The 15,128-nt window shown below is 38.6% G+C and overlaps 1 protein-coding gene and 1 long non-coding RNA gene across 2 annotated transcripts in view; one reads left to right on the plus strand and one right to left on the minus strand.

The window, feature by feature from the left end:
- Window positions 1–7,859, plus strand: part of TSBP1 (testis expressed basic protein 1) — a 63,443-nt gene extending 55,584 nt beyond the window's left edge. The window contains exons 14-15 of the mRNA XM_045390638.2: window positions 91–105; window positions 6,305–7,859. Of these exons, the coding sequence (XP_045246573.2) occupies window positions 91–105; window positions 6,305–7,581 (1,292 nt within the window). The 3' untranslated portion in view covers window positions 7,582–7,859. The remainder of the gene's footprint in view (window positions 1–90; window positions 106–6,304) is intronic.
- The window catches only part of LOC135970654 (uncharacterized), a 159,217-nt gene that overhangs the window by 125,599 nt on the left and 18,490 nt on the right, over window positions 1–15,128 (minus strand). The gene's annotated exons all lie outside the window — the stretch shown is intronic.

Consider the following 15,128-nt stretch of genomic DNA (forward strand, 5'->3'; position numbering starts at 1 on the left):
TAAATTCACCTAGGAAGGATACTATTGGAAGGTGGGTTCTTCTTGAGTTAGAAAATCCCCACTGATCTTTCTTTTGTGTTTTGTTTTTAGCACTGACTCCTGTGGGTAAGTTCCATATCTCTTCTCAACTCTGATATTTTACATTGCTTATTATAATTCTTTTGTGACCTGTCTGTTTCTACTCCCAAAATAGAGACCTGTGCTTCTAAGGCTAATTTGAATGTTCCTATCTTCCAGAAACTTCCAAGGTTTTTCTCCCCCCCTTTCTTTTTGAGACAGGATCTCTCTATGTTGCCCAGGTTGATCTTGAACTCCTGGGCTCAAGTGATCCTCCTGCCTCGGCCTCCCAAAGTGCTGGGATTGCAGGTGTGAGCAACTGTGCCAGGCCCCAAGTTTTTAAAGAACTACTTTTTAAGAGATTGCTGTAGAAGAGATGAAGTTCATATGAAAGGGTGCCACAATCTCTGGCCATCTTCTAGGCTCTGAAAAAGAATCTCCTCCCTGATTCTCAGCAAAACATAATGAAAGGAAGATTGGTTTCTGAATTCCATTAGTTCTTTGCTGGGAATTTAGAACTCTTTTTTAGTTATAGGTGAAGTCCCTCTGAATCATATTAATAGGGGAAAAAAAACTAGTTAAAAACAAAATCCCATCTACTTTCTATTGCCTTCTAAATAACTTTACCTTTGAAAGACAGTAGGTATTGAGTATTGACTATGTATTGTACACTGTGCTAGGCACTTACAAAAGTAGCATCTCTTATTCTTACCATATCCCTGCCTGGTAGCTATTATTATTCCCCATTTTACAGATTAGGAAACTAACTCAGATATTTACCCAAGGTTAAAGACTTGGTAAACATTGGTGTCAGGATTTAAACCCAAGATGTCCTATCTCCAAAATACACACCCTTCCCATACTAACACATTGCCTCCTACACTGAATCATAAATGCATTTTTTGTGATTAGTCATGAAACTTGATGGAATGTTTGTAAATACAAATATACATCTACAGAAAAGCTGGATAATTAAATGTACACAAAAGGATCCTTTTAAAAATAGAAGACCACATTTAAATCAATGTGTTTGACTTTTTTAACTGTTTTCTGGATTCAGATTTCTCTCTATTGGGATTATTTAATATATGGCTCAGCTCTTCAAGCAAGGAAACCATACAAAACAAAGCAGAATAATAACTTTAAATTCTGTAAATACATGATCAAAAGAAGCAAATAAGACTTAAACCTAGTGAGACACGTTTCAAGATTTCAAACATTCCAAACATTGACACGAACACAAAATACGTCCTTATATTTAATCATGTTTAAGCCTCATTCTTCTTTCTCAGTTCACACTAGAAAGAGAGTGGGTTTGGAGGGAGAGGAAGGCAGAGAGATGAAGTTGAAAGGGGCAATTAATTTCTTTTTTTTTTTTTTTACAAATTTCATTCTTGTCACCCAGGCTGGAGTGCAATGGTGCGATCTTGGCTCACTGCAACCTCTGCCTCATGGGTTCAAGTGATTCCACTGCCTCAGTCTCCCAAGTAGCTGGGGTTACAGGCGTGTGTCACTATGCCTGGCTAATTTTGTATTTTTAATAGAGACAGGGCTTCACTGTGTTGGGCAGGCTGGTCTCGAACTCCTGACCTCAGGTGATCCACCCGCCTCGGCCTCCCAAAGTGCTGGGATTACAGGCGCAAGCCACCGTGCCCAGCCGGGGAAATTAATTTCTTTTGACTCATGGTACAAGAAACAGTAGGCATTCAGAATAATCATAATGTGTCAACATCCCTCAAATGCTCTCCTCACATAGAAAAAGTGATAGGACTGTGATCTTGTGAGTTTCTCTTACCAAAAAAAAGAAAAAAAAAAAAGGAAAACGTGAGCTCTGACGATTGATGTTATATGTCAACTTGACTCAGAAGAACCCTGACTAATACAAGGGCTCTGAGAAGGGATCACAGGCCAAGTTTCTTCCCAGAGGTAATAAATTTTTAATGAATACTAATTTTTTAAGTTGCCAGAGAAAAATCCATTTAATCTTTTTAAAAAATTTTTTGTAAAAGATACATTCTTATTGATATAATCTTTCAAACACATTCTTCCCAATTGATTTTTTTTTCTATTTCTTTTAAAAAATAGAGATGGGGGTCTCACTATGTTGCCCAGGCTGGCCTCGAACTCCCAGCCTCAAGTGATCCTCCCATTTCAGCCTCCCAAAGTGCTGGGATTACAGGTGTGAGCCACTGCATCTGGCCCCAATTGATATTTTTAGAAAAAAGAGGTTAAGGTTTAATTCAGTGTTCAAAGAAAGGTTTAAGACAGATTAAACCAACAAACATCATCATCCCAGCAAACTGAGTCTCTTATTTCTCACTTCCTCATTCAACTAATACGTATATGATATTTTAAAATGTAATTCATAGCCTGAGAACTATAATGATTCATCCCTCTGATACTGAAGAGATCTTTTACGGTCTAGATCCAATTGTGCTCTCCCTGCTAACCACTGGATTAAGAACCTAAGATTAGTTTCCTAATAAAGCCCACATTCTATTTTCTACATTAAGTATCATTTAGATAGAATTGTTAATGTGATAGCTATTTCATGATATTTTTTAGCTTTAACAAAAATTAATCCAATTTAAAAATTGTAATAATTACTTTTTAATCAGTTTGAATGTATTATGATGATCCCCAAAGTCTTGATTAAATCTTTGGATTGTATTAAAATTTTGTAGTATGGGCTACTGCCTGCAATAAATGTACTTGCAGCCAGGGCTTCCAAGTCTTTACATTATGAAGATTTACACTGTAAGTGTAGGATGATTATGAGGTCCAAGAGAAGGAAAACATGTATAAACTATCTTGAAATCTGGGAGAAGGAAGAAAAGAACTTAGAATGTGGTGGAATAATGATTTGTGGCTTACTTTTGCAATGCAAACTTGAAATAAAAGTGAACCTCACTTTATGGGATAGCTGGATTCCTCAAAAATAAATCCTGTAAATCTAATCTATGTTAATTAAATACAAGATTTAAAAGATGACAGCAAATATATTAAAATAAGGGTATGAAGATTCTATTAGAAGTAACTAGAGATATTTTTCAGTGTAGTGGGAGAAAGAACAATTTTTTTTTAATTCTGTGAAATTAGGAAAGGTGCAGCTAGAATAAACACTGGGTGCTTCAGGAAATCCTATAATACTTAATTTTGGTTTACAAAACCTATATAATTTAGAAGGTAAATTTAGGTTAAAATGAGTCGTGAAGTATTACACACAATAGCAAATAATCACCCCCAAGAGATAGTAAAACTAAAAATATTCATAACTTAAGAAAAATCAGCTTATGTGAGGATTACATTCCATGAAATTCTTAAGGTTAGAAGCTTCCATGGAAAAGCATGATCTTACCATTCCACACCACCATACCCCTAAACAAAACAAAACAGTGTCCACTGGTAGCACTGTCGAAGATCAAAATATTCTGAACTATTTTTCTCAATTTAGCAATGCTTGAAATATATTACCACTGATTTTCATTAGGAAATTGAAAATTGATTGTCTAGAATAAAATGTCAGTACCATATTTTAATGAAGGACTGTAAGGGGGGAAATATACAAAAAGGTTCAGAAAACATTACAGCAATTTTCCTAATGTTATTTTTATTTAGATGTCAACAGCTGAAAATAATAAAACACTGAACTACAACAACCCTTTTGATTTATAGTTTCTTACCTAATACAGGTGTGCCTCATTTTTATAATTGATAAAATTCTGAAGTTATGTGTATGCCAATTTTTCAAATGTCAAACCCTAAATGTAAAAAACGAAAAAGTCCCATAATTCATTTTTAAGCAAGAAAATTTTCCTGTAATTGGCCAGGGGTGGTGGCTCACGCCTGTAATCCCAGCACTTTGGGAGGCCAAGGCAGGTGGATCACCTGAGGTCAGGAGTTCAAGACCAGCCTGACCAACATGGAGAAACCCCATCTCTACTAAAAATACAAAATTAGCCGAGTGTGGTGGCGCATGCCTGTAATCCCAGCTACTGGGGAGGCTGAGGCAGGAGAATCGCTTGAATTCGGGAGGCGGAGGTTGCAGTGAGCCAAGATCGCGCCATTGCACTCCAGTGTGGGCAATAAGAGCGAAACTCCGTCTCAAAACAAAAAAAGAAAGAAAAAAAAGAAATGTTCCTGTAATACAATCAACCACTCATGTAAATTATTTGTTGGAAAGTAAGAATGCCTTGTCTTGATTGAATTAGAGAGTTTTTTCCTGTACTATCTCATTGGGAAGTAGTAACGGCCAATATTTATTGACTGCTTATTATGTCCCATGCACTGCACTGAGTGCTTTTATTTAGATAACATTATTTAATCTCATAACACCTCTTTGAGGTAGCTACTACTATTGCCCCCATTTTACAGACAGAAAGTAAAGTTTGCCAAAGGTCACCCAGCTAGGCAGGTGTGGGAGGCAGGATTTGAACCAGTCTGTCTCCAAAGGCTATGTTCCTTTAACATTTGTCTATAATATTTTAAAACTCTACAAAGTGAGCAGATCAAACTAAATATAAAAACAGTGAGTCTTTGAGGATTAACCGATTTACCTTAATAAACCCATTAAACCCAGATAGCAGAAATAGTAAACCTAGGTCTTCTTCTTTTCTTTTTTTTTTTTTTTTTTTTTTGAGATGGAGTCTCGCTCTGTCACCCAGACTGGAGTGCAGTGGTGCGATCCCAGCTCACTGCAATCTGCGCCTTCCGGGTTCAAGTGATTCTCCTGCCTCAGCCTCCCGAGTAGCTGGGGTTACAGGTGTGCGCCACCATGCCTGGCTAATTTTTGTATTTTTAGTAGAGATAGGGTTTCACCATGTTGGCCTGGCTGGTCTCCAACTCCTGACCTCAAGTGATCCACCTACTTCGGCCTTCCGAGGTACTGGGATTACAGGTGTGAGCCACCGCTCCCAGCCTAAGTCTTCTGATTCAGCTTTTATAATAAGTATTATTTCTACCATACTAAATATTAAATATTAGATTTCCTCAAAGCAAGACATGCCTCTGCTCCATGGCAAGAACTCACACAACTCCTTGGTGGCTCAGATATTTCTTTTACCTAATTTAAGGAACCATATTACTTAAAAAAAAAAAAAAAAAGCAAATAAAAAATACCTAGCAGAAGCTAATAAATTCAAGTTTGTTAAATCACACAGGAATTGAGACATAACAGCTAATTTACCCGAACACGATCAAAGGACCTGAAATTTTTGCAGAGTTTGCAGATATTGCAAGAAGCAGTCTATGGTAATGATCAAAATCAAACTCTGGAGTCTGACCACTCAGGTTCAAATCCCAGCTCCACTACCTACTGATTACATAACCTTATTCACATTCCTTTAAGCATTCTGTGCCTCAGTTTCTTCATCTGTAAAATGAGGTTAATAATACCCTACCTGGTTGTTGTGAGTATCAAATGATTTAATACATAAAGTGCTTAGAACAGTGAGTACTTGGTGTGTGATAAGCACTTAGTAATTATCAGCTAGTACTGCATAATAAGATATGCTTTTATTCAATATGGAAAGCATATTTGAGTTTCCTTTTTCTATCTTGAGAAATATAATTATTGCTTCCTCCCACAATTTTTCCTTAAAATAAATTCTATTTCTTTTCAGAATACATCCTCTGTTAGCCACTAAGCATTCATTAGCCATAATCCACTGAACAAATGTCAGTTCATTTACAATACATTTCCTTTTCTCTCATTAGTCTTCCAAATTATTGAAAATAGTCCAGAATTTGGCTGGGCACAGTGGCTCACGCCTGTAATCCCAGCACTTTGGGAGGTCGAGGTGGGCAGATCACGAGGTCAGGAGATCGAGACCATCCTGGCAAACATGGTGAAACCCCGTCTCTACTAAAAATAGAAAAAAAAAAATTAGCCAGGCTTGGTGGCGGGCGCCTGTAGTCCCAGCTACTCAGGAGGCTGAGGCAGGAGAATGGTGTGAACCCGGGAGGCGGAGCTTGCAGTGAGCGCAGATGCACCACTGCACTCCTGCCTGGACAACGGAGCAAGACTCCGTCTCAAAAAAAAAAAAAAAAAAGAAAAGAATCCAGAATTGTATAGATACTTTTATTATTTTATGTATAGAGAGCCATCATTTTAGATAACTTGAGATTCAGAAAAATTTCAGTTTGTCAGTTTTAAGACAAAAAAAGGAACCAGTATCAAGGGGGAAAAAAATAGAAATAAAGAGAAAATACTTGCTATCTAAATCATGCCCTTTTGTTGTATGCTCAGTTATATTAACAGGTTACATGGATGAAGAACCTGCAAAAAAATCTTGTTCCAAAATCCAGATTCTAAAAAGTGGAGGCACTGCAAGGTCTCAGAATAGCCGAGAAGAAAACAAGGAAGCACTAAAGAATGACATCATATTTACAAATTCTGTTGAATCCTTGAAATCAACACACATAAAGGAGCCAGAAAGAGAAGGAAAAGGCACTGATTTAGAGAAAGACAAGATAGGAATGGAGATCAAGATAGACAGTGACGCTAGAATACCAAAAAGACAGGAAACCCAACTAAAAATCAGTGAGATGAGTGTACCAAAAGGACAGGGAGCCCAAATAAAGAAGAGTCTGTCAGGTGTTCCAAGAGGACAGGAGTCCCAAGTAAAGAAGAGTGAGTCAGGTGTACCAAAAGGACAAGAAGCCCAGGTAACTAAGGGTGGGTTGGTTGTACTGAAAGGACAGGAAGCCCAAGTAGAGAAGAGTGAGTTGGTTGTACTGAAAGGACAAGAAGCCCAGGTAGAGAAGAGTGAGATGGGCGTGCCAAGAAGACAGGAATCTCAAGTAAAGAGTGAGTCGAGTGTACCAAAAGGACAAGAAGCCCATGTAGAGAAGAGTGGGTTGGTTGTACTGAAAGGACAGGAAGCCCAGGTAGAGAAGAGTGGGTTGGTTGTACTGAAAGGACAGGGAGCGCAGGGAGAGAAGAATGAGATGCGTGTGCCAAGAGGACAGGAATCCCAAGTAAAGAAGAGTGAGTTGGGTGTCCCAAAGGGACAAGAAGCCCAGGTAAAGAAGAGTGAGTCAGTTGTACTGAAAGGACAGGAAGCCCAGGTAGAGAAGAGTGAGTTGAAGGTACCAAAAGGACAAGAAGGCCAAAGAGAGAACAGTGAGGCAGATGTGCCAAAGGAACAGGAGGTCCAAGAAAAGAAGAGTGAGGCAGGTGTACTGAAAGGACCAGAATCCCAAGTAAAGAACACTGAAGCGAGCGTACCAGAAACACCAGAATCCCAACTAAAGAAGCGTGAGTCAGGCATACTAAAAGGACAGGAAGCCCAAGAAAAGAAGGAGAGTTCTGAGGATAAAGGAAATAATGATAAAGAAAAGGAGAGAGATGCAGAGAAAGATCCAGGTAAAGAAGAAAAAGGTGATAAAAACACAAAAGGTGACAAAGGAAAGGACAAAGTTAAAGGAAAGCGAGAATCAGAAATCAGTGGTGAAAAACCAAAAGCCTCAAAAAGGGCGAAGGCAAGTAAAGGAAAGAAGTACAACAAAAAAGCGGAAGAGTAAGGATATGTTTTTTAAAGGCCCCTAAGACAAGTGATTATTATGATTCCCATCCTCCAGATACAAAACATATCCCAGCCATTGCCTAAACAGATTATAATTATAAAATCCCTTTCATCTTCATATCCCAGATTCTGCTCTTCAGAAGTGTCACCCTTTTTAATCTCTCAGTCACAAACCTCAGTTTCCAAATATTTGTTTTATAAGTTAATATGTATATGATTCCGTCAAGAAAGACTGGATACTTTCTGAAGTAAAACATTTTAATTAAAGAAATATATAGTAATATCCTTTGACAAGTATGTCTATGATAGCCTCTCCAACCAATCAAACAGTAACTCCTCATGGCAGGCCTAATGTTTGCAAGGCGCTGGTCTAGCAATAAGGGGTGTACAGAAAAACACAAGTCAGAGCTCCTGCAATCAAGTAGCTTACAATATATATAGTGATATATGTATACATGGCAATTTTTTAAGTAAAATCTAAGTTACAAAAAATAGTTTAGATGGACAGCATAATCCATCGTGGGATGAGAAAGTAGAGGTGATAACTTCCTGGGGAAGGGAGTAGTGGTATATGATATGTCACAGCAGATGGATAAGATGTTGATATGCTGAGTGAATTACAAGTAAAAGAAAGGCAAAGGGTTAAAGGCTGTCATGCCATGCTCCAGGTGCAGTAGGCAATTTTGCTGTTACGGCAGTTTGAAAAGGAGAATATAAATGGATTTGAAAAACAAGCCAGGAATTTATATTTTCCTCTTCAGGCAGCTGGAAGCTTTCCACAAAGTTTGAGACACAGAGTGAAATGAATAAGGTTGTATCATTTTAAAAATAGTTACTCTTGTGATTGTGAAAAATAAGATTAAAAAAAGAAACATCATAGGTAGTAAATCTAATTAAGAAGTACTTGGAGTAAGTAATGGAAAGAGAATAAATAGAAGAAAATTCAAAGAATCACTACTTCATGATGCCTGCATAGGAGTAAGGAAAAGTAAAAAAAAAAAAAAAAAAAAAAAAAAAGATAGTTTCAAAACTTTTGAAACTAGGTAACAAACTAGGAAATAGTTTGGGGGACAGGGAGGGAATAACAAATTGTTGTTTTAAGGGGAAAAGCAATAACATTTGTCATTCAAGAGATATCTGGAATTAGATGAATACAAGCAATAAGAGTGAGTTCTTCAAAGCAGAAAGTACAGGACTAACAAAAGCAGAAGTCCAAGGACTGAGTTTGTTATATGTAACATATTGAAGAAATTTAACTAAGGGATAGGAAGACATAAGGAAAACCTGTATAGTGGAATGTTCCCATAATTAAGGAAGATTAGAGTTTTGAGAAAAAATGAATGATTAAAGGATAGCTGAAACTTCAAGGAAAATAAGGACTGAAAGAACACTGTAGTTGGTATTTGGAGATGACTAATGAACTTCTCAAGAGTACTTTCCAAAGAAGGTAGCTAGGAGAAGGAAGGTAAGCAGGAAGAATATAGAGATACAAGTAAGTAGCTGTGAGATGTGCCTTTCAAACAACCAAAAGAGTTAATTTATTTTAGTCTATTTTAAAATACTCATTTTTAGAAATTTTACTTTTTACTGTTCAATTCTGTGCTGGTTAGCCCACACCCTGAATATTACATTCAGCTCAATCATGGGATGTGGATAAACTAAATGCCTTCAGGAGAGAAAGACTCAAGTGAGCAGGAAGTTGCAGAATTCCCCTGGGAAGTCAAATATGAGGAAACAAAGAGAATTACGTTCAAATAGGTGAAAGTTCATAAGGGATTAGAATATTTTGTATAGCGCCAAAGAAATGAGATCAGTGAATGGAAGGTACAAAGTAACAAATTTTATCTTTGTAATAAGGAGAAGCAGAGGCCCAAAGAGTTTAAGCAAGAGTTTAAGGCTCATTCAGTGAGAATGCCACAGAGGAGACTCAGGAAACAGCTGAGTAATTGGAATAAATTATCTTTATGGTCCCTTCCAAATAGACTTCCTGAGAGTCTATAATTCTAGTTATCGAATTCTTTGGACTAACTAAATGTCTTCCAAGGAATCTTTCCATACTGATATGCTATTCTTCAGAGATGTTTGATGAAAAAAGGAGAGAAATCAGACATTAGTCTCTGCCCAAAGTGTAAAATGTTTCATAAATATTTCAGGCTACCCAACCACAACCTTAAAAGAGTATCTCCACAATTTCTAGCACAATCTAATCCACTGTATGGCTGTCTACTGTGTTCTCACAGCCCTGCCCCAGGTATGGAAGCCTATGTTAATTTTAAAAGTCACAGAATCCTCAGGTCTTTGATGAGCTGCATAGGTTTAGCAAAACCAAGTTGCCAGAGAGAGGGAGTGAGAGAGAAGAGGATGGAAGACAGATATTGAACATGGATTTTAATATTGTAAATTGCTTTTGTCATCTGCGGAAAATACACATTTAGAGATTTTACCAGCCTTAGCTGGCATATCTTTTACACACATTATGCTGTTATCAGTGAAAATTTTTGACCAGAAAGATTTTCATAGTTAAAAATATTAGATTTTCATCATACTCATGTCATTTTTTTCAGCCTCTGTGGTCCATCTGACAGCTAACTAGTAGGTTGTTTTGTTTGTTTGTTTGTTTGTTTGTTTGTTTTTCCTCACTCTTTACCCAGGCTGGAGTGCAGTGCCATGATCTTGGCTCACTGCAACTTCCTCCTCCTGCGTTCAAGCGATTCTCGTGCCTCAGCCTCCTGAGTACCTGGGATTACAGGGGTGCATCACCAAGTCCAGCTAATTTGTGTATTTTTAGTAGAGACGGGGTTTCACCATGTTGGCCAGGCTGGTCTCAAACTCCTGACCTCAGGTGATCCACCGCCTCAGCCTCCCAAAGTGCTGGGATTACAGGCGTGAGCCACTGTGCCCCGCCACTACTAGGTTTTAGAAGGGTATGACTAATGCGACTTCTCTCAGATTTCTGGTAAGAAGCAGGGACCCTGTCAAGGCAATTACTAAAAAACAATAGATAGGCTTCAGCAACCCAGCTCAGCTGACTCCATATCTGTGTGTATGTCCCACTGAAGCAAGAATTCAGAAGAGATAGATCTATAGAAACCTTCCTGGCTGGGCGCGGTGGCTCAAGCCTGTAATCCCAGCACTTTGGGAGGCCGAGACGGGTGGATCACGAGGTCAGGAGATCGAGACCATCCTGGCTAACCCGGTGAAACCCCGTCTCTACTAAAAAATACAAAAAATTAGCCGGGCGAGGTGGCGGGCGCCTGTAGTCCCAGCTACTCGGGAGGCTGAGGCAGGAGAATGGCGTAAATCCGGGAGGCAGAGCTTGCAGTGAGCTGAGATCCGGCCACTGCACTCTAGCCTGGGCGACAGAGCAAGACTCCGTCTCAAAAAAAAAAAAAAAAAAAAAAAAAAAGAAACCTTCCTGTATCTTCTCCATAACTTCTAACTTAGGGTCAAAACATTTGTGCTCCCACTAGGTCTTTGAAGGCAAGTAAATCATACAATAGAATACTCCAACTATAAAAATTTTGTGGCCGGGCGCGGTGGCTCAAGCCTGTAATCCCAGCACTTTGGGAGGCCGAGACGGGTGGATCACGAGGTCAGGAGATCGAGACCATCCTGGCTAACACAGTGAAACCCCGTCTCTACTAAAAAATACAAAAAAAAACTAGCCGGGCAAAGTGGCGGGCGCCTGTAGTCCCAACTACTCGGGAGGCTGAGGCAGGAGAATGGTGTAAACTCGGGAGGCGGAGCTTGCAGTGAGCCGAGATCCGGCCACTGCACTCCAGCCTGGGTGACAGAACGAGACTCCGTCTCAAAAAAAAAAAAATTTGTGGACCATTTTCTAAAGGCCACTGAAAAACTGACAAATTTAAAGCAATTGTTAACCCTCCTGTAAAGATACAGATGTGGAAATCTTAAAGGACCCCAAAAAAAGAAAGGAAAAAGGACAAGCTATCAAAATGACACCGTTTAACAAAATGATGAAAATTTTAAGAAAATACATAAATATGTACTTCTAAGATAGTGGCAATATAAAAGTAGGAATGTGAAACTTACCTTAAGAAATCAATAATAAATTTTGTTTTGCAAATAAACTAATACAAATGTCAAATGTCCTGTTCACAAGAATGGAATGGAAGTCAATTCAATTAGTCGTTTTTCATTTAGGAGCAGAACATAGGAAAGAAAAGCAGAAAGGTGAGTTTAGAGATAATGAAACTGAATGAGAAACACAAAATATTAGGAAACAAACAATTTTTGTAAAATCAGTTAATGCAGCTCCTATCCCAATTAAAGACTCCCTGAGTTAGTATTGCATTAAAAATGCAATTTCCTGACCAGGCGTGGTGGCTCATGCCTGTAATCCCAGCACTTTGAGAGGCCAAAGCAGGTGGATCATGAGGTCAGGAGTTCAAGACCAGCCTGGCCAACATGGAGAAACCCTGTCTCTACTAAAAATACAAAAATTAGCCAGGCGTGGTGGCGCACACCTGTAGTCCCTGCTGCTCAGGAGGCTGAGGCAGGAGAATTGCTTGAACCCGGGAGGCAGAGGTTACAGTGAGCTGAGATCGTGCCACTGCACTCCAGCCTGGGCAACAGAGTGAGACTCCATCTCAAAAAATAAAAATAAAAAAATGCAATTTCCCATTTTCCCCTAAATATCTCTCACCCTAGGTTATAACTGACATATCAAGGAAGTGAATACAGGGAGCTGGGAAAGGGGACAAGATATAAAAGGAAAAACAGGATCCAAAGGAACAAAAGAATAAGCTGAAAAATTGATCAAAATATTCAGTTTTATATTTGATGAGATTCCTTTACTTTCCCCCTTAAAAACAATCAGGAATAGAAAAAAAAACAACTAGTGTTCCTACACTCTACTTGAGAAGTTCCAATTGTGGTTTTGAAGAAATCCAAGCCTGTAATCCTAGTGTTTCAGGAATAAAGACACTCTTATCTATCATCATCCAGAAGCTTGAGCACTTGCCAAGACGGGGAAGTCAAACTTGAGATGCCGTACCACAGATTATACACATTGTAAGCTAGGTCTCAATAAATTTTCTGTTTAAATCTTTATTAAGTTTCTCTCTTCAAAAATTAAAAACTCACAGTATTCACTTTCTATAAATCTCTCCACATCTTAATCCATGTTTATATAAAAATGTATGCAAATATGAGTATATGTAGGAATTTTTTTCTAAAAATGGGGTCAAACTATATACATAATTCTGCAACTTGTTTTCTTCAACTAACAATACATCATGGACAACAACACATCAATCTAACATTTTAATAGCATAGCATCCAGTAGTGTGTATGAATTGCTGCTTATTCAACCATTTCCTTAAAGATAGACATTTAGCTTGTTTCCAGCCTTTTGCCTTTGGCTAAATGATTCTGCCATTGCCAGATGATACTGCAATAAACATCTCTATATATGATCAGAATTTATCTCTCTAGGATAGATTTCCAGAAGTAGAACTGCCAGATCAAAAGAAATGTGTATTTTAATGTTAATGGATATTACCTAATTACTTTTCCCAAAATTTGTAATAATTCACATTCCTACAGGAATATATGAGAATCCTATCTTCCCCATACTTGCACTGGTGCTGCAAGCGGTAGCTATTTTTAATCTTTGTCTATTGAGAAAAGTGATATCTAACTGTTCCTTTAATTATATTTTCCTGACTACTAGTGAGACTGAACATTTTTTCATAAGTTTAACGGTATTTTGAATTTTCTCTCCTGTGATTTAATTGCTTTTCAGACTGGTGGTTTGCCCTTTGTCTTACTCAGTTTTATGCATTTTGCATATTAAGTTGTTATCTGCCATTTGTGCTGAAAATATGTTTTCCCAATCTACTCATTCTTTCTCTACATCCAATTCATCAACCTGTACCCTAAAATTATATCTTGAATCTGACTACTACTCATTTCCTTCATCAAGAAGTCCAAACCATTGTCATATCTCACCTGCATCGCTGTGCCTGCTTCCAAACTGAGCTTCTCAATCTCACTCCCCACTCCCAACAGAAACGCGCTTTCAAAATGTAAATCAGATGAGGTGACTTCTCTACTCAAAACTCTCCAAAGACCAACCCCCATCAGTGTAAAAGTTGAAAATTGTTTTTTGTTTGTTTGTTTGAGACAGGGTCTCGAGCTGTTGCCCAGGCTCGAGTGCACTGGCAAGATCACAGCTCACTGCAACCTCAACCTCCCGGGTTCAAGCAATCCTTCCATTTGGCCTCCTGAGTAGTTGGGACTACAAATGCATGCCACCATGCCCAACTAATTTTTATTTTTTAGGTTTGGTAGAGATGAGGTCTTATGTTGCCCAGGCTGGTCTCAAACTCCTGGGCTCAAGCAACCCTCCCGCCTCAGCCTCCCAAAGTGCTGGGATTAGGCTGAGTCACCACGTCCAGCTTCATGAAAGTTCTTATCATGGCCTTCAAGGCCTTACAGTATCTAGCTTCTGATTTCTCCTCTAGCCTCATCACCCACTCTCCATCTCCCTTCCATTGCTGCAGCCACACTGGCCTCCTCATTTCTCCTCATGCCTGCCAAGCATGTTCTTGCTTCAGAATCAGCCTGAACACTCCCCCTCAAACATATGCACTACTTGATTATTTTAAGAAATATGCTTAAATTTGACTACCCTAACTAAAACAGTACCACCCATTCTCTATCTCTTTGCCCTGGTGTATCTTTATTCCTAGCATTTATCACCTGACATCATATATTTATTTTTGTTTACTGACTTTCTCCCCCACACGAATGTAAACTCTAAGGAACTCTGTTCACTGCAGAATCTCCAGTGCTTAGAAAAGTGCGTCACACATAGTAGATGCTCATCAAAGATTTGTTAACTGAAATGAAGTAAATTAAATGAAGGTACATTTTACTATACAAAAATGTATTTCATCTAGTCAAATGTGTCTGCCTTATCCTCGGTAACTTCTGGGCTTTCTAAAGGGTCTCTTTGGAATGCATATACACAATTAGTGAGAATGTAAGTTAGTCCAGCCACTGTGGAAAGCAGTTTGGATATTTCTCAAAGAACTAAAGGTAGAACTACCATTTGGCCCAGGAATCCCATTACCATATGCGTGTATACTCAAAAATTATTCTACCAAAAAGACACATGCATTCATATGTCCATCGCAGTGCTATTCACTATAGCAAAGACATGGAATCAACTTAGGTGCCCATCAGTAGTGGACTAGATAAAGAAATGTGGTACATATATACCATGGAATACTACTCAGCCATTAAATAGAATGAAATGTCCTTTACAGTCACACGGATGCAGCTGGAGGCCATTATCCTATGCTAATTAACACAGAAACAAAACCAAATATGGCATGTTCTCACAAGTGGGAGCTAAACATTGGGTACACATGAACATAAAGATGGAAACAATAGATACTGGAGACAAGAAGAGAGGGGAAGAAGGGAGGAGGACAAGGGCTGAAAATCTACGTATTGGCTACTGTGCTCACTACCTGGGTGACAGGATCATTCATATTCCAAACCTCAGCATTACAC

The sequence above is a fragment of the Macaca fascicularis genome, chromosome 4 (assembly GCF_037993035.2).
Source record: "Macaca fascicularis isolate 582-1 chromosome 4, T2T-MFA8v1.1".
NCBI lineage: Eukaryota > Metazoa > Chordata > Mammalia > Primates > Cercopithecidae > Macaca > Macaca fascicularis.